Source organism: Canis lupus, chromosome 2 (assembly GCF_048164855.1).
Source record: "Canis lupus baileyi chromosome 2, mCanLup2.hap1, whole genome shotgun sequence".
Lineage (NCBI taxonomy): Eukaryota > Metazoa > Chordata > Mammalia > Carnivora > Canidae > Canis > Canis lupus.
In genome coordinates, this window is record NC_132839.1 from 26,781,153 (window position 1) to 26,806,772 (window position 25,620).

Here is a 25,620-nt window from a genome sequence, read left to right on the forward strand (position 1 = left end):
CAACTTCAAAAATCCAATATGACATGGCTTCCTTTGCATGTAGACATATTCTTTCTAATGATTGCATACTTCTATAATATGTAAGTATCAAAATTTATTTTACATTCACAGTTGGTGGATGTTTTCAGGTAGTTTCTAATTTTCATCATTTCTAACAATGTGACAATGAATGTGCCTTAGTTTTATATAGCTCAGAATTCTGTTTTCCTTAGCCTTATCTCATGCTTCCTATAAACTAGTAATACCTACTGTAGTAATGAGTTTGGAGGCAAAAAATACCATTCACTATGGAAACATATTCCTATGTAGAACCATTTCTTCTTTGGAAATACCTAAAATGTTAATTATTGTTTATTCAGTAACTATAAAAGGATGGCTTTTGTGTTATTTTCAACATGATGGGCCAAAGTTTTAGCTGCTTTTGTCACATACTTGGAATTTAAAGTAAGAAATGTAAACTTTATGTAGTAAAGGTTATTATAAGGGTGGAAAAGTTGATGTATGGGAAGCATTTTGAGCTTCTCTGAGAACCAGTAAGATGTAATACTGCTTAAAATACCAATGCAGGGCACCTGGGTGGCTCAGTGGTTGAGCGTCTACCTTTGGCTCAGGTTCGTGATCCTGGGATCAAGTCTTGCATTAGGCTCCCTGCAGGGCCTGCTTCTCCCTCTGCCTATGTCTCGGCCTCTCTGTGTCTCTCATGAATAAATAAATGAAATCTTAGGGCAGCCTGGTGGCTCAGTGGTTTAGCGCCACCTTCAGCTCAGGGCCTGATCCTGGGGACCTGGGATTGAGTCCCATGTCGGGCTCCCTGCGTAGAGCCTGCTTCTCCCTCTGCCTGTGTCTCTGCCTCTCTCTCTGTGTGTCTCTCATGAGTAAATAAATAAAATCTTTAAAAAAAAATAAATGAAATCTTAAAAAAATACAAATGCAAAAAAAAAAAGTGCTTTACTTGTAGATTTCCTTTCACAAAAGTCCATATTGAATGTAAAGCATGTAGGTATTTTCCTTGATTACTTTATCTCCTGAAATTGATGATGGTTGGTTGTGGAAGTTGTAGAAGTGTGGGAGGGAAACTGCTAAGCACTGGCTATAGCACAATGGGACTCATTTAGGCTGTGAGTCTGATCCTACCTCCAGCATAGTCCAGCATTGAGACCTAGTCATGCCACTTTAACTGTACCCAAGTCATCACACATTCCCCTTTTAATTGAATGTAGAGCTATCTGCTTTATTTAATAGTCAATCTGTTGAGTTAGGATGACCTGAGATGAAAGGTGAGGACTGTAAAAAACTTGCTGTTCTTATAATTAGGATGATTCCAGGGATTAGGAACGCTTAAGTGTCTGGGACATATCTGTGAGGTTCATTATTATGCCCTTTCAAGAAGACATCAACTAGTGAAAAAATGGTAAGAGAAAAGCTTGAGAGAAAGATGAGACACAGGTTTTTTATTAGATTATAACTTCATCAGGACATCAGAGTTTTATTTATCCTCAGACTCACTAAATACTACCATTCCTTATTTTTTTCTGTGAACCAAGAAGATAACAATAATAATTAATGGAAATTCAGATAAAAGGTAGTATAGATATAAAAATTATTTGTGTTACTCTTAGGAGAATTCAAGTTAGGATCTGGCTTATATTTATATAACATATTCTGGCTCATTGTTCATATTTAGTCTTTATGAATTCAAGTTCATTAATCCCTGGAATTTCTCCTGTAGCTCTTTTATTTATTTAAGTAATCTCTACATCCACCATGGGGTTCAGATCAAGACTGTGAGATCAAGAGCTGCATGCTCTTCTGACTGAGCCAACCAGGCACCCCTGCATAAAAATTCTTTTTGAGGGCTTTCTGGATCACCTTAGTTAAAATTATAGCTCACTTCTTATTGTTTTCTATTTTCTTTATCCTCCTTCCCTGCTTTGTTTTCCTCCTTACATTTGTCACCTTCTACTTATAATATAAATACAGTCTCTCCCTTTCTTTCCTTTTTTTTTTGTTTTTGTTTTTGTTTTTTTTGTTTTTTTTTTTGTTTATGGTCTATCTTCTCTACTAAAGTATAGTCTCCCTAAATGCAAAGATTTTTATTTTTTATTTACCACTATCAGTGCTTATAAATAGCTACCCAGCTTTCTAATTTCTAAATTCAATTTATAAAGAGTATTTAGTAAGAAATTTTAATTTTTGAGAGATACCAACCTTGTTTTAAATTTTTTGTAGTGAACTCCGACTCATCTGAAATAGACACATTTGGAAAATTAATATCTCTGTCTTTTTTCGTTTTTGTTTCTTTGCTTTTTTTTTTTTTAATTGTTTATTCATGAGAGACACAGAAAGAGAGGCAGAGACACAGGCAGAGGGAGAAGCAGGCTTCACGCAAGGAGCCTGATGTGCAACTCCATCCCAGAAATCCGGGATCACCCTGAGCCAAAGGCAGATGCTCAACCACTGAGCTACCTAGGCATCCTATCTCTATCTTTTTCGAACTCTTTCTTAAAAATATTTTTTAAGGATTGATTTATTTATTTTAGAGAGAGAGAGATAGCACACACAGGAGGACGTTGAGGAGAGGAGAGAGAGTCCTAAACAGACTCTGCTGAGATCAAGACCTTAGTGGAAATCAAGAGTCAGTCAGACACATGAATGACTGTGCCACCCAGGGACCCCTCTTTTTTAAAATCTTATTTTATGGAAGACCTATGCTTTCTTGCTCTCATCCTCTCAAATCAGGAATTTATTCCTGATCAGAACTCAATCCTTAAGGCATAATTGGGAGTCTGCACCTATTAAGTCCAGTCATTTGCAAATTTCTGGGTTAGTAGTGATAACTGATTTTCATAGTGATGTTAATAATGGTGATTTTGATGTGCCTTAAGTTCCCAAAGTCTCTCCTGAAAATCCTGGCATAGTGGGAAGCAAATTCAGGAAAGTAATGATGGGCATGTTCTCTCATAAACTATCCAGTCAACAAATCCCTATGTAAAATGAGTACTTATAAAACTTGAATAAAGCATAATATGAAAATGATTAAAATCTTATATGTTACCTTAGTATTTTAAATGGGAAAATATTGTTTTGTAATATGTGTGAAAAGGTGTTATTAGGAAAGTACTTAATATCTCTTTTATTCATTTTAGATAAGATGGGAAAAAAACATCACATTGGGGGAACCACCAGGATTCTTACATTCTTGGTGGTGGTAAGTATCTTTTATTCCATTTTTATTAGATTGATGATATATTCCAGTGGTCTTGCACTATACTTGTTTATGATTTCATACTTCTTTTTTATTTATTTACTTTTGTTTTCAATAATTATTTTATGAAAGATAGCACTTAAAAAAAGTCAGGCTCAAAACCAGATTAGTGTTCTTTAACTTAAAGGTACTACTGTTGAGTCAAGATGGAATTGAGTTTGGTATATGGAATCTCCTACTGTAAGTATGATTCTGTATTTGTCAGCTCAGGCTGCCATAATAAAATGCCATTGACTACATGGCATAAGCAACATAAATTTCTTTTCTCACACTTCCGGAAGCTGGACATCCAAGACCAAGCCGCTAGTATGGTTTGTTTCTGGTGAGGACTTTCTTGGCTTTTAGACCTTCATGATCTCATCTAAACCTAAGGATACTGAAAGTGGAGGTAGTGGTGAATTTTTAAGACACTGAAAAGTAGTAAAAAAAAAAAAAAAAACAAACCATGAAATAGTTCAGTATAGATTCAGGGATAGAACTGTGTAGGAACATAAAAAAGACCATCAGACTAATTGAAGGCCCAGTTGATAACAGAACTTAGAAATTTCATTGTAAAACCAGTATGTCCAAATATGTGACTTTTCTGCAGCAGCGTTGGCAGTTCAGGTATCTGCATGGACAAGCTAGGGTAGAATGTTCTTTTGCATTTCTTCAATTACAAGCATTTTCTGTTCTTATTTAAAAGGAAAATAACAAAAGTGCTCTCCTTGTGCCATGCACATTGTTTCCTTGGTATGTTATTTAATGCCTTCATCTTTTTAACCTCTCTCCTGGAAACATGCCTTACTAGAAGTTCTGTGGTGAATGGAACCGCACTCGATCAGTTGTGGTTGTGGGTTTCCCTTGTTTGTCTCACATATGTATGGCAGGAACAGGTGCAGTCCTTTGGCTCAGAGCTGTTCCTGTATTTGGATCAACGGTTTATTGCAGTTAAGCACTATCACTGTGCTGTTTTCCTGGGGTTTAAGACTGAGCTCTTATATATTATAAAAGTCAGTTTTTCATTTTACATAGTATGTATTTATGATACCTAGATCTAGATTGTAAAACTTTAGCTGTTTGCTGAATGTAGTTGAGTCTCCTCATCTGTGGGCCCTAAATCTGCTTGATCTTTTCTTGTTGTTGTTAACTGTTTCGGAGGTCCCTTTGATTTTCTTTCTTTTTCATTAGAATCTTTTTTTTAAGAGCAATTTTTAATAGTTTCACAACACAGTTAAGGGGAAGGTACGGAAATTTCCCATATACCTTCTTGCCCCAAATAGGCATAACTTCCTCCATATTAACCATCCCCTGTCAGCATGGTACATTTGTTACAGCTGATGAACATACAATTGACACATTCATAATTACCCCAAGTCCATAGTTTACATTACAGTTTATTCTTGGTGTTGTACATTCTGTGGGTTTGAACAAATGTATAATGACATGATCCATCAATATAGCATCATACAGAGTATTTTCACTGCCCTGCCCTAAAAATCCTCTGTGCTCTGCCTTTTCATTTCTCCCATTTTTACACCCCTCCCTTGGCAACCACTGGTCCTTTTACTGTCTCCATGGTCCTGCCTTTTCCACATTTAGTTGGAATCATACAGTAGGTAGCCTTTTCATATTGGCTTCTTTCACTTAGCAATATGCATTTAAAGTTTCTCCATGTCCCTCCATGGCTTGATAGCTCATTTATTTTTAGTGCTGAATTATATTCCATTGTCTGGATGTACTGGGGTTTGTTTATATATTCACCTACTGAAGGACATTTTGGTTGCCTCCAAGTTTTGGCAGTTATGAATACAGCTGTTATGAACATCGATATGTAGGTTTTTGTATGGACATATCATGTATGTGTAAATATCAGGGAACATGATTGCTAGATCTTATAGTAAGAATATTTTTAGTTTTGTAGGAAATTGCCAACTGTCTTGCAGAGTAACTGTACCATTTTCATTTCCATGAGCAATGAATGAGAATTCCTGTTATTCCACAGCTTTACCAGCATTTGGTATTGTTAGTATTTAAGACTTGGTCCATTCTGATAGATCTGTAGTGTCATCTTTTTATTTTAATTTGCATTTCCCTGATGACATGTGCATGTGGAGGATCTTTTAGTATGTTTATTTGCCATCCATATATCCCTTTTGGTGAGGTGTGTTTTCAGGTCTTTGGCCTACTTTTTAATCAGATTGTTTTGTTATTGTTGAGTTTTAAGAGTTCTTTGTACATTTTGGATAATAGTCCTTTATCAAATGTGTCTTTTTCAGATTTTTTTCTCCCAGTCCATGTCTTGTCTTCTCTTTCTTTTGACATTGTCTATCACAGAAGGTTTTAATTTTATTGAAGTTCAATTTATCAATTATTCCTTTTGTAAATTATACCTTTTTGTGTTGTATCTAAAAAGCTCACTCCATAATGAAAGTCATCCCCTTCATTTTCTCCTGTTATCTTCTAAGAATTTTTTTTGTGGTGAATATAAGGTCTTTGTCTAGATTTGTATTTTTGCATGTGGATGTCTAGTTGTTCTGGTACCATTTGTGGAAGAGACTATCTTTGCTCCATTGCCTTTACTCCTTTGTCAAAGATCATTTGACTGCATATGTAGGTCTTTTCTGGCTTTCTCTTCTATTCCATTGATGCATCGTCTTTTTTTTTTTTCACCAATACCACACTGTCATATATTATAAGTTGGATATTATCAGCCTTCCAACTTTGTTCTTCTTTAATACTGTGTTGACTGTTCGGGGTCTTTCCTTCTCCATGTAAACTTTAGAATTAGTTGTTGATATGCAAAAATATCTTGTTAGGATTTTGATTGAGATTGCATTGAATCTATAGATTAAGTTGGGAAGAACTGATATCTTGACAATACGAGATGCCTGACTTTTTAAATCTGTAATTCTTTAGAGCTTCACTTTATCATAGGTGCTGTAGATTAGGGATTCGGGATTATCATAAGGGTTACTTTTTCTTTTTAACTCAGGAAGCTGTTAATGCTGTTAAGATCCAGGTGAATAGTATAATGTGTATTCTTCTAGCACTTACTGCTTGCTCATTTTGTCAAATGCAAGGTCCCTTTTGGATGGACCAGTTGCAATTTTGTGAGTTCTCACTTCTGTTTTTTTTTAATAGAATATTTGAAAATGGAGTTGTCCTGTTGTTTAAGCTTCTTCATCAAATATTTACAAAGTATAAAACTATGCTTCCCTCAAGGAAATAAGTATAGGAGAGATAAACAATTAAAGTATTATAACTGAGGTATATACTAGTTATAATAGCAATTCAGGAGGATTGCTTACTTCAGCTTGTAAGATTTAGGAAAAGCTTTATAGAAAAAGTGAATCTGAGGTGAGCTGGAAGTTGAATGAAGGAAGGATATTTTGGTTAAGGAATAGTTAGTATCAAGTCTCAGAAGGAATGATCGTAAATCCAAGAAATGACTGGTAGCTTGGCTCAGTTGAATTGTAGGTACAGTACTATAAAGTGATAGAATATAAGGATAAAGACCAGGGCAGAGACCAGACTATGAAGTCCTGAAATGCATCAAAAGTTTTAGATTAAAGCATGAAGATTTTAAACACTGTACATGACATGATTAGATTTGGGCTTTTAGATATTCACTTGGCATCAACATAGAAATGGATTGAAGAGAGTTGAGAACAGAGATAAAATCTAGTTATAAGGCAAGTGTAATTGTAGTTGCAAGGTGATAGTAAACAATAAGTAGAATAGTTGGGATGTGAAGAAGTTTCCTAGGTTTTAGATTTGGGACAAACAGTGATGTCATTGACTGGAAGAGGAAATATAGAAAGAGCAACAAACTTTGGAGGAAAGGTCATAATTTATCTTGGACAGGTTAAATTTTGAGGTGCCTAACTGACATTCAGATAGAAATGTCCTAATACAAAGTCAGAGAGAGATATGCGTCTGTAGCTCAGAGACAGGTCCATAATGGTTTGAAAATTCTTAGTGCAGACCATACTATAGGCGAAGAATGTTTATAGATTCAATGGCTCAGTGTAATAAGTAAGAGCAGGGCCTGAGTTTGGAATCCTGAGGAAAGTCAACATTTAAGCCTGGGCCGATGAAGAGCAGTCTTAAAGGAAAATAATTGGAGAGGAAGAAGAGTAATCAGGAGAGAATAATGTATGGGAACCAGGTAGGACATTTAATGCAGAGATTAAATTCTGCGGCAAGTGTAAGTAAAAGGACCCAGAGATTTTCCTGAATTGGGAAGGAAGGTGAACTTTGTGGTCCTGAGGAGAAGAGTTTTTGTGGAGTGGTGAAAGTGAGATTCAGAAAGCTGCTCTAATTCATTTTCCACCTCAAGGGTTGCTGAGAATAGCTGAAGGGTGTAGTGGCACATGGAATAGTTTCAGGATTAACAAGAGAACAGGACCTAATATTTTTCTTTTTAAAATAGAATAAATTTGAGCATGCATATAGATTGAGATGAAAAGAATGGGGAGGTTAGAGATGTATGAAAGAGAATGCAGCCCGGGGTGGCTCAGCGGCAGCCCGGAGTGGCTCAGCCGTTTAGCGCGCCTTCAGCCCAGGGTGTGATCCTGGAGACACGGGATTGATTCCCATGTCAGGCTCCCTGCATGGAGCCTGCTTCTCCCTCTGTCTGCGTCTCTTCATGAATAAATAAATAAAATCTTTTTTTTTTTTTAAAGAAAGAAATAATATGCACAAAAATGGAGAAAAATGCAGGGAAACTGAGAGGCAAGGGGCTTGGAGAGGAGGGGTGATTTCTGCCTTTAGTATGGATAGTGGAAAGTAAGTGATTTTATTTTCTGAAAGTTTTTCCTTGTTCAAATGTAATTTCTCTTAGCACTTTTTTTCTTTCCCAGTTTGCACTCTGCCCAGCGCTATAGTATTTCTCATGCTTCCCATGTTCATTACTTGTACCCAGATCAAATTTCCTTTGAAAATGTATTTCCCATTTGTATTCTTTAATAAAAGTTCCCAATGCTTCCATGAATTTCATAAATAGAAATGCCAAGAAACTTCTTTCTCCCGAAATTAATGTCTTTTTCAATTTGTGTAATTTTAAAATAGACATTTCTTAAATCTTCCTATTAAATGTTTTAATGGCAGAAATTATGCTTTATTCTTACTTAATTTTATATGTAAAACACTTTTGGAAATAACTTTGGGCCCATGTATTTTTATCCTGAAATTAAATATATATGACATTGCAGGGAAATTATACTAATAACTAAGATTATCATGAATTCAGTTTTTTCACTGGGAATGGGAAGTCAAATCTTACAGTACACTAGCATTCTAATGGTTTTAGAATCTAATGGATGACATCAGGTATAGCTATGCATGTGAAAACAAAAGCCTGAATTAGCCAACTGGCTCACTAGAATGGTATAATAATTTTCATCGGCAGACTGGTTCTTACTCCTCTTGTATGTCTTGCCTATAATAGACGTTGCATAACTAATTATTTGATTAAGTTAAAATAGAGTGGGTGGATGGGTTAAATAGGTGATGGGGACTAAAAAGGGCACCTGTTGGATGAGCACTGGGTATTGTATGGAAGTGTTGAAACTAGTATTACATTGTATGTTAATTTATTGGAATTTAAGTAAAAACTTTTTAAAAAGTTAAACAGCAATATAAGACAATGCAGGTGACAACTAAAATGGGAGTATAATCATGGTGAGAAGGCAATTAAAAGTGTTAGCGAGAGAGAAAGCAAAGTACAGAAATGGTTAAGTTATGAAGAAGAAGTAAAAGGTATCTGGGAGAATAGGAAAAGAATGAAAAAATAGGAAAATTTGGTGATGAGAAGACATTGTAAATAACATGGAATTTTCCACTAAATATGAAGGATTAGAAATGAAACTGGGGCTAATTTTACTGTATTAATAGGGAGATTTCTTTGTTTCTTGCCATACTAGTTATGAGAATTTTTTAGAATATATTTTTAGGACCTTTATTCTTTTAAAAGTACTTTTGCATATACCATGTCTTGTATCTGTATAAAAGCTTGTAAAATACACAACAGATATTATTTTCTCTCTTTTTACACAAAGAAACTAATGGAAAAAAGCTATTTTCTCAAGGTCAGATTTAGAATTAGAATTGAAATTTCCTGAATTGTAACCAGTGCTCATCTCAGTAACAGATGATATTTCTTCAACACAGAGCAGAATTTAGTGGCCCACTATTAATAAGACATTAATTACAGTTCCCTTTTGAACATCCTGAGTGGCTAATTCTAGACAGTAGATAAAAATGGGACTCAGAAAAGTCGTCTCTTCTGAGTCTGGTCTATATTGAGGCATCCATGCATCACTGGCAGCTGCATGTAGGGTGAGGGGGTGGTTGCCATAGGATACTCAGGAAATGAGTTGGAGTATGAGGGTCAAAGGTAGGATAACAAAATGTTTGCTGTCTTATCTAGGACAGGTATCTACTACACTTATAACAGCTGATACTGCTTGGACTGCCAAAGCTGTATAACCTTGCCCATAATCAGCATGAGCCATCTTGAAGTGAGAACTCTTTAATACCATATTCACATTAGAGGTAAAATGATGTAAGAACTAAAAAGTTCAGGTCCAGCTCTGCCACTAATCAACTGTGTGTCCTCTAGGCAAATTATTTAATCTCTTTAAGCTTCAGCTCTCTCATTGATCAAATAGGCATAATAATGGAAGATTAAAAAAAATAATAATGGGAAGATTAAATGCTGAATGTATAATGCTTAGTATATGATGCTTGAGTTTAGCACATAAGCTATTTTAATGATACTTTAAAATATGAATTTATCATTAATCCAAGAGTATTGTGAGAATTTTATGATAGTGGGACAAGATATAATGCTTGCATCTTGTAAATTATTAAATAATGCTAAGGAATAAGACAAGTACATGTATTTGGAAGTTTTAAGGTGATGAACAGGTACATGTACATTTTATGTAAAACCCTACTCTTATGTAAGTTAGGAATAGATAGTTTTCTTCAGTATAGATTATGAGTATGTAAGATTCTTTGAAAATATTTTTGAGGCCAAAGAGAAATAACTTCCTTAGGTATTAATGATTTGAAATTATGGTAACATGGCTTGCTCAAAATTATATATATCTCCTGTGGTTTTTTCTTTTTTCCTTCTTTTTTATTTTTATTTTTGTCAGAAAGTCCTGAATGTGGCCAGTGGATTAAGGTTATATAATTATGTTAGCGTCCCATCTTCTGGACCCCTCTGGCATGTTTATTCGCCCTTGTAGACGTTTCTGACAACTATTTTGCTTTCCTTACTTCATAGAGATATTGACAGCTAGTGAAATCACTTTCACTCACATCCTCAGAGTAGAAGAAAAATGGTGTTTGGATGAGAATCCTCAACTTGGAAATCTTGTGTTTTCCTTTGATTTATGTGGGGAAATTTTTAATAATAATAAATGGTACCAGTACAAAGATATTAATATTTTGCAGGCTTTGATTCCTGTGTTTTAGTCTCTGAGTACTTCATTTTTAAAAATTATTTATTTATTTATTTATTTATTTATTTATTTATTTATTTGAGAGAGAGATGGAGAGAAAGCAAGCAGGGCAAGTAGCAGAGGGAGAGGGAAAAGCAGACTTTACGGTGAGCATGGAACCCCACACGGAGTTTAATCTCAAAACCCTGAGATCATGACCTGAGCCAAAATCAAGAGTAGGTAACTTAACTGACTGACCCCTTTAACTACTTCATTTGTAAAACACATGTTTTTCACTTGTATCTGCTTAGAAACAAAGAAACTGTGTAAATCTAAACCATTACTCATAATGATGAATCTTCCATATTTCAACGATTATATTTTTATATCAAACTTAATAGATGTAGAGGTGAGAGCAAATGAGAAGCTCCTTAGCCACTAGCATTTCTGGTTGTGGAAAGAGGAAGTCTGTGTCTTTGGAATTATAGAATTATCTGCCCTCGGTCCTAATGAGAATCAAGGAATTAGTTCAGTGGGACCTCAAAAAAGCTACTAAAGAAGTTAATGAAATTCTTCCAGCTAAGAACAAATCAAGTATTGTTACGAATCTCACCTACTTAAAAAGCCTAATTTCTCCTCTAAGACGTAAGTCCACATTTTCAGATGATAAGTGTTATATTATCATAATATCAGCCAAAAGCATTTGCCCAGAATATTTGTAAAGTCTTGATGACATATGAGATGTAACTTCTTCAGAGTTGTATTTAGGTGCTATAGGAAATTGAGTTGAAATTTTGAATTCAACTCATCACTAGTTTTGTATCCACAGTCACATACAGCCATTGATACCATGGATTATATATCTTTTTTTTTTTCTTTTCTGCAGGATATGATGTAGCATATTGCATAGATTTTGCATTAATATATACTTGAAGTATTAGAAAGTATTAGAAAAAAATAATAGTTTAAAATTTTAATTTATCAAGGGTTTATAGTGGTCTTAACCTTGTTATTTTCTAAATTAACTAAGTGATTTGTCTACTGTCCCACAAAGCCAAGCATGGATTAATTGCAGAATGTGAACTCATGTTGATCACAATGAAGCTTTGTTGTTATGATATAACTAACATTACATAATTTTTTCAAATATTAGGATGGTATTATAGCAGTCCCAATATACTGTATGAACAGCTTATTAGTGCAAACACATGGGTTGAATTTTCTAGGAAAGATAAACTTTTGAAGTATATTTCCCATCTGTGATCACTTCTTAGGTGAAAACATACAAATACTTATAAAATAAATGAAATGTGTTTAACATGAATATCATAGCTCGAAAAATAAATTTTTGTTTAACTTTTAAACTAATTTTGTACTTTGAATTTCATATTTCAGATTATTATTTTTTAAAAAGATTTTATTTATTCATTCATGAGAGACACAGAGAGAGAGAGAGGCAGAGACACAGGCAGAGGGAGAAGCAGGCTCCATGCAGGGAGCCCAACGTGGGACTCAATCCTGGGTCTCCAGGATCAGGCCAGGCCCTAGGCTGAAGGCGGCGCTAAACCATTGACCCACCCAGGCTGCCCTATTTCAGATTATTTTTACTTAATTGTGAAACTCTGCTAATGAGTAGGGTTTTTTAAATTGAAATTTTACCTTATTTTTATAATGAGTATTCTTTATTATTAGTATCTCATAGCTTTCTGGTAGCCACCTTAGCTATATAGTCTTTGAAGTGATGGACTAGAGATTCTGAATACACAAAACATAATGAACATTTGTTTTAGTCATGTAAAATGGTACCTAGAAAGGCTGGCTAGGGGTAAGTTGTGTTTTTTCCCCTCAGTTTTTTCAAATTGTGGCAAAATGCACAAAACATAAAATTCACCATCTTAACCATTTTAAGTGTGTATTTCAGTGTTATTAAATACATTCATAATGTTTGTAACCATCACCACCATCCATCTCCATAACTCTTTTTATCTTGTGATACTGAAACTCTATATTCATTAAACAGTGACTCTCTATTCCCTGTCCTTCCAGCTTCTGTCATCCACCATTATGTTTTCTTTCTTTATGATTTTTGGCTACTATACATATCTTATTTAAGTAGAATCATATAGTATTTGTCTTTTAGAGACTAGCTTATTTCACTTAGCATAATATCTTCGTGGTTCATCCATGTTGTACATATGTTAAAATTCTCTTCCTTTTAAAGGTTGAATAATATTCCGTGGCATTTTTATACTATATTGTCTTCTCCATCAGTGGTTGCTTCCACTGGGGTTGCTTCCCAGTTTTAAATGTTGTAAATAATGCTGCTATGAACCTGGGTGTATAAATATCTTTTTGAGATTTTTAATTCTTTTGGATATAAACCGAGAAGTGGAATTGCTTGATCATATGGTTAAATTTATTTCTAAGTATTTTATTCTTTTTGGTGCAGTTGTAAATGGAATTGTTCTCTTAATTTCTCTTCTTGACAGTTCATTATTGGTTTATAGAAACTTAATGATTTTTGAATCTTGAATTTATATCCAGCAACTTTACTGAATCCATTTATTTAGTTCTTACATTTTTTTGGTGGAGTCTTTAGTAATTTGAGGCTTCTCCCCCACCCCCCTTCTAGCATCTAGCTCTAAAGGTTTGTCAAGTTTATTGATCTTTTCCAAGAACCAACTTTTGATTTATGGATTTTCTCTGTTGTTTTCCTGTTCTCGATTTCATTGATCTCTGTTCTGATCTTTATTATTTCCTTCTACTAGCTTTGGGTTTAATTTGCTCTACTAGTTCCTTAAGTTTTAAAGTTAGGTTGTTGATGTAAGATCTGTCTTGTTTTTTAAATATATTTATAACTTTAAGTTTCCCTCTAATACTGCTTTTACTATATCCCGTAAGTTTTCATATGTTGGGTTTTCATGTCATCTTTAAGTATTTTTTTAATTTCCCTTGTGATTCTTGTTTGATTCATTGGGAGTTTGCATTAATTTCACAAATTTGTGAATTTTTTAGTTTTCCTTCTGTTATTCAGTTCTAACTTCATCCCACTGTGGTCAAAGAAGATACTTTGTATATCTACTTATCTTTTCAAATCTTGAGACTTAATGTATGCTCTAACTTATGGCCTATCCTGGAAAATGCCTCAATTGCACTTGAGAAGTTAGTTTATTATGTTGTTTAATTGCCATTTCCTTTTTATCTTCTCTGGTTGTTTTATCCAGTACTGAGAGTGAAGTATTAATATCTGTAATTATTATTGTAGAACTGTGTATTTCTCTTTGGTAAATGTCTTCAAAGGGTATGTATCGTAATCTTTATTCAAGGAGATTATACATGGGTAATGTAGGATTGTCAGAAATATACCACATATAAAGTTATCCCATTTTATTAAATTGTTTTATTATCCCTCATCTTGATCTTGTAAACTTTTGACTCTGATTAAATCCATACAGGGAAACCAAAAAATAGAAATAGAACAATGTTACTATTCTAGGGTAAAACCTCAATTTAATTATGTATGTATAAATAATCATTTATTTATAGTTATTTAATAACTTTTAGGATGTAATCTAATTATAAATTAATGGTTTTCTTCCAGTCCACTTTGTAAGAAACATTTTAAAAATGATAATGTGAAAATTTTCAAGAGGGATCTTTTAACATTTGCTAGAAAATTAGTGAATAAGAAGAGATATTAAGGTATTATAATTCTGCACATAATATTCTATGATTAAACTTAATACAGTTTAAAGATTACCAACCATTATGAAATTTTGGTTTAAAAGCTTTGAAGTTCCTTAAGAACATGAAAAATAAGAATAATTGCAATATACTATAACTCATAACACACTAGATGCAGGTGGAAAATTTTTAGCTGTATCTTTGTATATCTGTAATTCTTGCACTTTTTATACAAAAAGGGAGATAGGAAGGCCAAGCACAACTTTTAACTGATTTCCTTCTCTTAAAAGAATTGAAGTTTACTCAAATTATTTTTTCTTTATTCTCCTTGTTTATTGTAGAAACTTGAAATTAAATGCCAATGTTCAATCATTCATATTTTTCACCTTTGAAGGTAATCTTATTTTACTGAACTCATTGTATTATAACGCCTACAGAATGTTTTCTTCTATCTGGGGAGAGAGGAATTCAGACTGAGTCTTTAAGGGTCAAACCAAAGAGGCCAGGTTTAATTTACCAAGTTTTTATTGTACCATCGTTACCTGTGCCCTTGGTACAATGACCTGCCCTAACAATATGTATGCATATTAAGCTTTTATACAAGCTAATCACAGTGTTGATTATATTATTGCTAGTATGCTTACTCTATGTCATATGTTCTGTTTATGTTATATAATTTAATTTTCTCAACAACCCCATTTTATAGAGGAGGAAATTGTGTTTCTGACTTGTTCAGGCAACTGGAGCTAGTAATTAATTGGCAGGGCTGGCTTCTGTCTGAGATATATCCTATTCCAAAACCTGTGCTCTTAACTACTTGATTTAGTCTACTTTGCAATTTTTGTAGAGTGAAAAATGTATAATAAAAAAAGATTTCTGTTGATCAGTATAATTACCTTTGTTCGTTTCCAGTATTTCTAGACATTTGCTTTCCTGAGTTTTGAATCCTTTGGTTATGCTCATTTTTAATTTTACAGATGAAAGAATGATCAGAGACATAAGATTTATAAGCAGGGTAATTATTTTTTCCCAACCAATTTCACCTTGCTTATTCCCATTTTCTTGAATAGACAGAAAAAAAGAGAAATGACCTTTTTGAATTTTCAAAATTACTAACCTATTTTGGAAATTGCAAGGGCAAACAAGAGGATATTTTAAGAACATATATTTGTTTGAACAATCTGATTTAATGGTCAGGATATTGGCCTGGCAGTTGGACGACAAAATTATCTTGAAAAAAATAATGAACTACTTTATTCTTTAATGATTAAATTAGGATATTATTTACTGTTTTTATTCTTCATAGGAAAGTTATGAAAAGCATTATAATTATTTCAATTGTGTTTAAGTGATATAAACAGACAATTAAGAATGACAGTTTAAAATTTTTAAAAATTATCCTTTTAGAAAAAATCTTAGCATTTCTGAGAGATAGCTAGATTATACCCTATTATTGCAGGAAGAACCTTTTCTAAGTTTAAACCTTTTAAAGAAATATTTGTCCTGAAGAAGAAAACACTTTTTATATAAAGAATAATACATGTCTTCAATTTTTGGAATTGTGATCTCTCCTTTGGTGTTATATGATTTTTTTTAATGTTACCATAATTACTTTTTTAGTGTATTTTGGGATCTCTACTGTGCAGCTCCAGAAAGACGGGAAACATGTGAACATTCAAGTGAAGCAAAAGCCTTCCATGATTATGTGAGTTAATATATAATTTTACTAAGTCATATTATCAGTTTTCTTTTTAATCACTGCTCCTGAAAAATGTATTGGACCATCTATTCTTTTCCATTGGTTTTAAGAAATTGGCTGTTATTTTTTTTCTGGAGAAATAGGGTTATAACTTTAAAAGTGAAATACAAATGAGTATTTAAGTCTTGTTGAAAATCTTAGGATAAGAGGTTAGTCCAAATGCCGTTATTAAAGGTTTTTATTTTTTATCTATAAGTATGCCTGATTTGTGAAAATTCAGATTTATAAAAATTAAGTATTAATTCTGTATTCCATAAAAGGAGTCATAAGAATTCTGTAAATGATAAGTTCCTCTTTTGTACATAAGATTGAAAAAAATGTATGATAATATACTTTTCTTTTTTATACCTTTGGATTATATATTAGAAAGCTAAATATCCATTACACTGAATTCATTTCTACAAATAAAATTTATTGTGAATTAAAGGAAACACAAGAGAGCAAAAGATTCTGTGCAAAAACAAAAATGCAGTTAAAAATTTTTTTTTAATTCCTAAGGAAGGACATGTACTATCCATAGCTAGGTGATGTAGATTGAGCATTTTGTTAGAAGAACTGCAAATGTGGTTTTAGAGAGTCGATGGTATCAGGAAGTAGAACTGTAGAAAAAGAGGAGGAGGAAAAAAATGCAAGATTTTTTTAGGGAAAAAATGCATTTAAAAATAAGATGGTATTGTGAAGGGGCTGGGAAAATACTGTTTGCATAATTGACCATAAAGGAAGGACAACCTGAGTTTGGGAGGAAGGAAATCCAGTGTCCTTAGTTTGAAGGAAGTGGAAATGGAGCTGAGACCTGAGGTCATCTGGTAGTGACTACCTAAAACTTAATCAGAGAGCTATTTTAGTTGATAGGAGGGGGACATCATTCTGTGTGAATAGCCTTAAAACTGGGCTCAAAAAGGAAAAAAGACCTTGTTCTTCCAAAAGACATACTTCAGCCTTAGACTAAAGAATAGGCATAGCTAGGACATTACAGCCCCCAAAGAGCATAAGGAAAAGTGTACAGGCTGAAGAGAAGTAAAAGTCTTGGGAATCTGGGAGGGACAGTGTAATACTTTAACCTTGTGCTAAACTGGTTAACGTGACTGCTCATGCTTGCCTCATCTGATATTGATTATATTCATAAAGCTTGCTATGCAGTAAGCAATAATACTTCTTGGGGAGAAGATGAGCGAAAGGGATGCTTCTGCATGTAAAGAAAAAGTAGAGAAAAGGCAGATAAGGCAGGGCCCAGGACATAGTATTTATCTGGATAATCTTGTTTTCCATTTTTACCCTTGGCAGAAAGTAGAGCAGAGACCCAACCGTCAAGATAATAAGGAATCTGGCTAGAGGGGGATGGATACTCCACCTCATATATCTCCCACACCAAAAAGACACACCCAGATATGGTCTACCAGTCATGGGAAATATTTTTTAAATACTCACTAACTTTGATAACTAGATGGCCTTAAATAATGCCAGAATTGTAGTCCAAGGACCATAATTTTTATGAATCTACATTTTAAGAAATTAATTATATAAATACTTCTTCATAATTCTATTGTAGAGGAAGATGCACCCTACTGTTCACCATGGAGGTCTTATAAGGAATATCGAACTAATATAGATCTCATAGAAACATTAGATACATCTTTGTCATTGTCAGAGCCTCATCATCATCGTTGTCATATACGTGTTGCATTCATAAGGCATTTTCATTAACACTTACTAACTTTAGGAACCCACTTAAATATTTCAAGGTTTTTTAAAATGAGCATTGACTAGAGGCACGAGTGAAATAGATTAGATTATATTAGAAATAGTGAAATAGATTAGAATAGATTTTCAAGGAAGAATAACCCCTTAGCATGTAATTTGGTCCTAAGAAAATGTAGTTTAGAAAAAATTAAGTATTTGGATTTTTAAATACATTATGAGTATTAGCACATGCTTTATTAGATATTTTATGACTTTACCTTAAGTATTTTAAGAAATTTGATTTTTTTATGTGGCATTTTTATTATAACTTTAAGCCAGTTTATTTTCAGTGATAATACATCTCCAATTTTTTTAAAATGGAGATTTGTGAAAGAGTTTGACTTACATAATTTCATGTTATAATTGGGTTTTTAGAAATATACTTTTTTTGTAGCTTACTTTACTGGTAATTTTCATGAGTAGGATTTTCTGACTTAGTGACAGTTTCTGAAAATGATCAACATAATTCATCTTTAATGTGTAGATATAGAAGTTTGAAAAACTCAGGGAAGAAAATGGGAAACAGGAACAAATAATAAGATTGTAGTAAAATTCTAGAATGTTATATTTCTTTATTAGAGTTCATTATGGAACCATTTCTAAGTAGTAATTATTAGGTAGACCTACTGAATTTTAAGGTAACTCTTGGGAGGCATTCTGATAAATGTTTTCTTTAATACCTTCATCTTTAGAATAAAAAAAATACTTATTTGTATGTAAAATTCTCATGTTTATTTATTTACTTTTAAGTTTATTTTTTTTAAAGATTTTATTTATTTGTTCATGAGAGACACAGAGAAAGAGGCAGAGACACAGGCAGAGGGATAAGCAGGCTCCATGCAGGGAGCCCAATGTTGGTACTCGATCCTGGGACTCTAGGATCACCCCCTGAGCCTAAGTCAGACACTCAACCACTGAGCCACAGAGGTGTCCCATATTCTCATGTTTAAAAAAGTAGTCTTGTTATTTTATAGTCTTTGTTTATCTATATGATTGAATGGATAACAAAATGTAGACTACTTTTTGGAAGAAATAATGGGGAGGCATAATGAAGAAAATAACAAATAATCTTCTTAATTAAAAAATAGGCTAAAATATTAAGAATGATTACTTTTTGATATTGGAATAATGCATGACTATTATTTTTTGTCTATATATCTGTATTTTCCAAATATCTTTGGTTAATATTAATTTTATATTCAGGAAATTTACTCTAAAACAGATTAAATTTTACCTTTCAGTGAATTACAGTGTCTCTTCTAAAAATAGAAAATAAAAAACTTAAGAAAATAAAGTTTACATTTGAGGTGGTCCTGTGTTTTTATACGCTGTAGGCATTTAGCATCGCTTATGAAAAAATTTGTATTTTTTGTATTTGTACCTATTAAGGGAGAGATCTATAAACTGGGTAGATGGTACTTTTAGACATTGTATATTTTTTATTTTTTTATTTAACGATTTTATTCACTTATCTGAGAGTAAGACAGAGAGAGAGAGCATGAGCTATGGGGAGGGGCAGAGGGGGAGGGAACCTGATGAGGGACTCTATCCTAGGACCCCGAGATCATGACCTAAGCTGACGCCAGATGCTTAACCGCTTAACAGACTAAACTACCCAAGTGCCCTCACTGTATACTTTTTAATAAATTTTTTATGGTAGTTGTTATCCTAGAAACATTTTTAGCTTTTGGTTTATTTATTTATTTAGTTAGTTAGTTTAAGTTTTCCTGATCATTGCTTCTTTAGAATATGGATTTTTGTCACTTTATTATTTTATTTGCCAAATGGTTATAGACATCCTTTCCTTCAAAAGTTGATGTTCTTTCCTTCAAAAAACCACACCGTTCATATTTTATTGTGAGAAAAAAAAGAAAACATTTAAGATGAGTAAAACCTTGATCTTCTTGCATTTATATTTTAAAACATTAAATATTTAGCATCTATATGGAATACTATATGTAAAATCGTGATACATTTGGAAATCAACAGTTAATAGTGTATATGAATGCACTTTTGGATGACAAAGTTCTAAAAAACACAAGGAAATGATCATTATGCAAGTTAGGATAATGGTTACTAATGGGAAATGGGAAGAGGTTATGATTGGGATAGGGCTCATGGAAAGGGCTTTTGAGATAGTTGGCAAAATTCCATTTTGCCTGGCCATGGTGATGGTTACTTTATAGTAACCATGTGTTTGCTTTATCATATTTTGCAAAATTCATAAATTTAACCTATATTTTTCTATATTTGTATTTTTTTAATTTTAAAATAACAAGATTTTAAGCTATAATTAAGATAATTAATTTTAGAAAAGAAATATGTACAGTATTTTTTAATGTCTTTATGGTATTGCTATGGTTCATCTTTGAGACCTGATGGCATCAAATAAAGGGATGATCTCCAAACAAATCTGTTGGATTCTTCTCTACTATGACAGGTACTGTGAAATATGTCCACCTGTTGATTTTCTAGAGGGAAGTAGAGAATAAAATCAGAAATGTTGGAGGAAATTTTAATAATTAGGAATTTATCTTATAAGAGGATGTAGAGGTTTTACTATAGAACAATTATTTTGCCATGTGGCTAGGAGATGCCTAACATGAACCAGTTATTTTTATCCTGAGTGAGAAGTAAGTTCATCTGAGCTGTTAAATTATTATTAGATACTATAATAATATTGTGATTAAAAAGTAAATGGTCACCTTGCATGATTAAAAATAACACCTACTAATTTGGAAAGTTTATTGAACTAGCTTTTATTTTCTCCTTACTGGTTATGTTTTTATTTTACCCTGAAATCACAGGCAATGCTTTTATGTGGAGTTAATTAATGTTTACTAGCTTTTTTTTCTGCTTCAGATTAACATAGAGTTGTTTTATTTTACAATTTATTTCTAATTTCATTCATTTCCTAAGAAAAGTATCAATATATACTACTGAACTTAATGAGAAATGTATATAGTGATTATAATTTTAGTTCTCTGGTATGGATGAAGATTCCTTAATTGTCCTAAAGCAATGATAGGGCCAAAATATATTATTGCTTTAGTGTGGTAGTAATGAAATCACATTATTACAATGAGCTCTTTGAGAGCAGAAAATTAGATTTGTTCTTCCCCAGGGTCTGTCAAATAATAGATGTTCAATAAATGTTGACAATGCAGTGGTCTGTAAGTTTGGGAGACTGGACATGTTTTATTTTTTTAAATTTAAATTAAATTAACATAAAATATATTATTAGTTTCAGAGGTAGGGGTCAGTGATTCATCAGACTTCTATAACACCAGTATTCATTACATCACATGCCCTCCTTAATGTCCATCATGCATTTGCCCCATCTCCCCACTCCCCTCCTCTCCAGCAACCCTCAGTTTATTTTCTATGATTAAGAATCTCATGATTTGTCTCCCTCTCTGATTTTTGCTTTGTTTTGTTTTTTTCCTCTCTTCCTCTGTAATCCTCTGTTTTGTTTCTTAAATTCCACATGAGTGGAATTATGATCTGAGATCATATAATTGTCTTTCTCTGATTGACTTTTTTCACTTAGCATAATACCCTCTAGTTCCATGAGACTAGAGATATTTTAAATTGTTTGGATGTTTGGATAAAGTGATAGACTTTAGTCATAAGTGTTGATAACATGTGGCTGATTTTTATATTCTTGCCTAAGAGAATGTTTATAACATCTAGAAAGGATTTTGTTATATTATAGGTTTGTAGTGATGGGATACTTTAAAAAAATTATATAAAACATGTGATATTATGTAATTAAAATAATAGGAGAATAATGTTTTTATTCCTACCTCATGAAAATTATTTTCTCAGATAATCATATATTATTTAGGAAAATACTTCTGTAGAAAGTATAGCATAGTCAGTAATATTGTAGTAGTTTGGTCTGGTGATAGATGGTAACTACACTTACTGTATTAAGCATTTATAATATATATAATTATCAAATCACTATTTTGCACACTTGAAACTAAAATATTGTATGTCAACTATACTTCAATTAAAATATTTTTTATAAAAGAAAAAGGAACTATTGCAGATTTAAGTACACCCTTTGTATAACATCTTCCGTGTACCTCCTTAATATTCCTGTGTATTAGATTTTTATAATGAGATGTTTTCTATAATGATTTGTGAACTTCCTCAGGGATTAGGCTTTGTTTTACTTGTCTTTTCATCCCCTGTGCCCTCTGTGGTGCTGGACATGAGATATTCAAATTATGTGGGGTGTTTATATAAATGAATGATGAAATAAAATATTATCTAATAAGTATTTGTTATTTCTTGTCTTAGTATATATAACTGGATGGTAGTTGCAGGAAGGTCATTTAATACTACCTTTATTCATTTTGTATTTCAAAACAAATTTGGATAAAACAGTAGTCTGTAAAGACATAACAAATGAATCAAAGCAGACAGCAAAGGCTTTATATCTCAGGAGGCATGGCACTAGGGAATCTAACTGTGAACAAAATAAATATCCCTATTCTCATGGGCTACCACCTAGTGAAAGAGACTTTTCCCCAAGAAGTTTGAAATATCAAGTAGTAAAATACATGGAGAGATTATATTTCATATTGCTATATCAATCAGAATGTATATATATGTATGTAAGAATATGGAAAGAGAGATGGCAAATACACACAAATTCTAATATGTGTTTAGATTTCAGCATATAGTAGCTATAATTAGTAAATGCTCAAATGAATGAATCACCTTAGGCCATAATTCTCCTAAACAATGCATATAAATTAGAGTTCTTAATAGGCTAGGAACAAATAGAATTACATTTAAAATCCATTAAAGATGATAAAAACTGTTTTAGGTGTGTGACTAATATTGTCAGTATATAGGCTTTTCTTCACCTCAGTAGGTAGCGATGTAGTAAGATTCACTTTTTACCTTTTCTGCTCTATTGTTTCTATCATTGTTTTCATTTCTTTTAAGATCCAGTTTAATTTCTTTTGCCATGTATAAACCTTATAAACCACCTTATATTCTTTCTAGCATAAGGTAAGTTATTTATTTTTTGGTTTTGTGTAGCCTATGTTAATTTGAAAACACACTTTCACCACTTTACCTGTGGTGTCTGTGTGTCTGTATTTCTAGCTTGTCTGTTGCTGCACCTAGGATTGCTTCTGGGTGGCTTCTAAGTACTGCTGATAACAGTATCAGCTGTGTTTCTTATTTCTTTTGATCCTGGAATTTCTTATAGGGCAATATGTGATGTCAGTCATTTGACAGAAAACATGAATAAAGGAGACAATCAAAGAAACTATAAAGCATTGTGAAAGGATTCGACTTAAAAATCTTTTATAGCATAATTTGTAGCATTAGAGAGATATTATGAAACCCTTAAATGAATGAGGAAACTAATGTGGAAAAGAGATAAGCAGAACAAGGATGAGCTTATTGACAATTTGTTTCATTGTGGAAAATATATTTTTTAAAAAATATGATTTAAAGGAATTTCATCTTAAACCTCGTTCTTCATACTGATGTATTCATTTTTAATAAAAGTTTCTGGTGAATGTGAAAAGATGAATATGGGAAGATCTTTATTCTTTACTATTTTTGATGCTGATGATACACTGCCTCAGGTTATGTTGCCAAAAGAGTCCTAACATAAAAACAAAACCTGATAGAAATATGATACTCTTTCAAAAATAATACCTATTTCTAATGTACTTTTAAAACTAGGAAATGCATAAATTTATAAGTCATATGTAGTAAGCTATTTTGGAGATTTTTAAAAGGAAAAGTGAAATATATCTAAATACCTTAGATTTATGGTGTCATATTTCTATAGCCACTTTGTTTACTTTTCATATATTATACAACTTGATTTAGAATTGGTCTATTAAAAAAATAGAATTGCTCTATTTTGGGGGCACCTGGCTTAGAAAGTAGAACATGAAAAAAAAAAAAAGAAAGTAGAACATGCAACTCTTAATCTCAGAGTTGTAAGTTTGAGCCCTGTGTTGGGTATAGAGATTACTTAAAAATAAAATCTTTAAACAAACAACTAAAAGGCCAAAAAAAATAGTAGCTCTATTTTGGACAACTTAGACAACTTCATTCTAGTCTTGTCTTGTGTTTTATTCCTTTCCCCCTTTGATATGAGGGAAAGACATTAAAAATACTTGGCAAAACTCTTTTTTTTTTTTTTTTTACCACATCTAGTTTTCAATTATTCTTGTATTTCTTGGATTCTGTGGGCATTGGTGGTGAGGTTAGGGATCCATATCTCTTTAAATAAATGCCCACAAATTGAAGTATTGTATCTTTGAATATATACGAGAAATTTACATAATAGTTATTAAGAAATAATGGACAGGGCTATAAGTGACGTGACACAGTTTTGTACAAATAAGAATGCATTACCTATTTTCAGACTTAATGTTCATAAATTTGATTGCATTTATTTTGAGTATTAAGGGGTCCCCCTCCACCCTACATATATCTGATTTGATACTGTTCCCTGTCTCTTGGGTTTAAAACCACAAACATCTGCTGTTATAATACAAAGAATTATTTGCAGCCAGCCACAGTAGATAGATATCATTAGTTCTCAAAGCTCAGGTGCTAACTTTTGAATCTTTGAACTCTCTAGAAGGAAATTCTTGGAATCTCTTCAAAAAGAAGGTATAGATATTTTTAATGTAGTTTCATGATTTTTCTTATCAAAGACAAACTTTAAAATATGCAAGATATATTATGTTAAAATATCTAGATTTTTAAAGAAGAAAAGGAACCGCCTCTCTTTATTTCCTTTGTATATTACCAATGTCAGAATCCAGAACAATCAAAAAACTTTAAAAAGTTGAAAGATGCTTATTTTGGTTCAACCTACTTATTTTATTAGATATGCCATTGCTTAAAACTTGAGTGAGGTTTTGCCAGGAAAATTGAGATTTTCCAAATATTTCCTGAGTACTTTTTCAACTATCCTGGATAAAACTTTTGTTATGTCTACAATGGAGAGTTATTTTTTTAGCTTATTTAAAATATAATAAGTTATATTTTAGGATGATTAATATGAGGGCATTATGTCAGAGGAACTGAAGAAAAGAAAGGACTAAAGGTGAAGACTAGGAGGAGGCTACCCTAATAGTCTTGGTATAAGCTGAAAAGCCCTCTAGTTAGGGTGGCAGCGATTACAATAAAAAGTAAAAGATGAAAACGAAGGATAAAAAAGATGAGTTGTGAGAATCAAGGAAGAAAGAAAAGGTTTGAAATTTGTAGTTAACATTACTGATGAACCAAGATTCATTAGCAGATACCATTAGCAGATTTCAGAGAAATCTGAAATTTGGAAGGAAGAACATAAAGTAGGTTCAGCTAAGAGTGGGCTAAAAAATGAGAGAATAAGTGTAAATTAAGAATTGAGGCCTCGGAATAGAAATTTTGGGAAAAAATGCTCACATTTAGGGGGTGTTAGGAAAGAAGGTGCTACCATTAAGACCAATGGGAGACGGCCGGGATCCCTGGGTGGTGCAGCGGTTTGGCGCCTGCTTTTGGCCCAGGGCGCGATCCTGGAGACCCGGGATCGAATCCCACGTCGGGCTCCCGGTGCATGGAGCCTGCTTCTCCCTCTGCCTATGTCTCTGCCTCTCTCTATTTCTCTCTCTGTGACTATCATAAATAAATAAAAATTAAAAAAAAAAAGTGGAAGACCAATGGGAGATAAATACCACACTGGATAGACTCGCTTAGATAGCTTA

The 25,620-nt window shown here is 32.8% G+C and overlaps 1 protein-coding gene and 1 long non-coding RNA gene across 10 annotated transcripts in view; both read left to right on the forward strand.

Moving 5' to 3' along the window:
* The window catches only part of SSBP2 (single stranded DNA binding protein 2), a 302,263-nt gene that overhangs the window by 103,174 nt on the left and 173,469 nt on the right, over positions 1-25,620 (forward strand). For 6 of the 9 annotated variants that reach the window (XM_072793414.1, XM_072793403.1, XM_072793436.1 and 3 more), the window contains 2 exons: positions 3,147-3,208; positions 16,003-16,087. In XM_072793414.1, the coding sequence (XP_072649515.1) occupies positions 3,147-3,208; positions 16,003-16,087 (147 nt within the window). Of the gene's footprint in view, positions 1-3,146; positions 3,209-14,723; positions 14,777-16,002; positions 16,088-25,620 lie in introns of all 9 variants that reach the window. The other 3 variants (XM_072793451.1, XM_072793481.1, XM_072793462.1) reach the window with 1 other exon arrangement.
* LOC140614321 (uncharacterized) overlaps positions 16,095-25,620 on the forward strand; it is a 73,698-nt gene continuing 64,172 nt past the window's right edge. Inside the window, exon 1 of the long non-coding RNA XR_012015220.1 lies at positions 16,095-20,321. This is a non-coding gene — a long non-coding RNA (uncharacterized lncRNA). The remainder of the gene's footprint in view (positions 20,322-25,620) is intronic.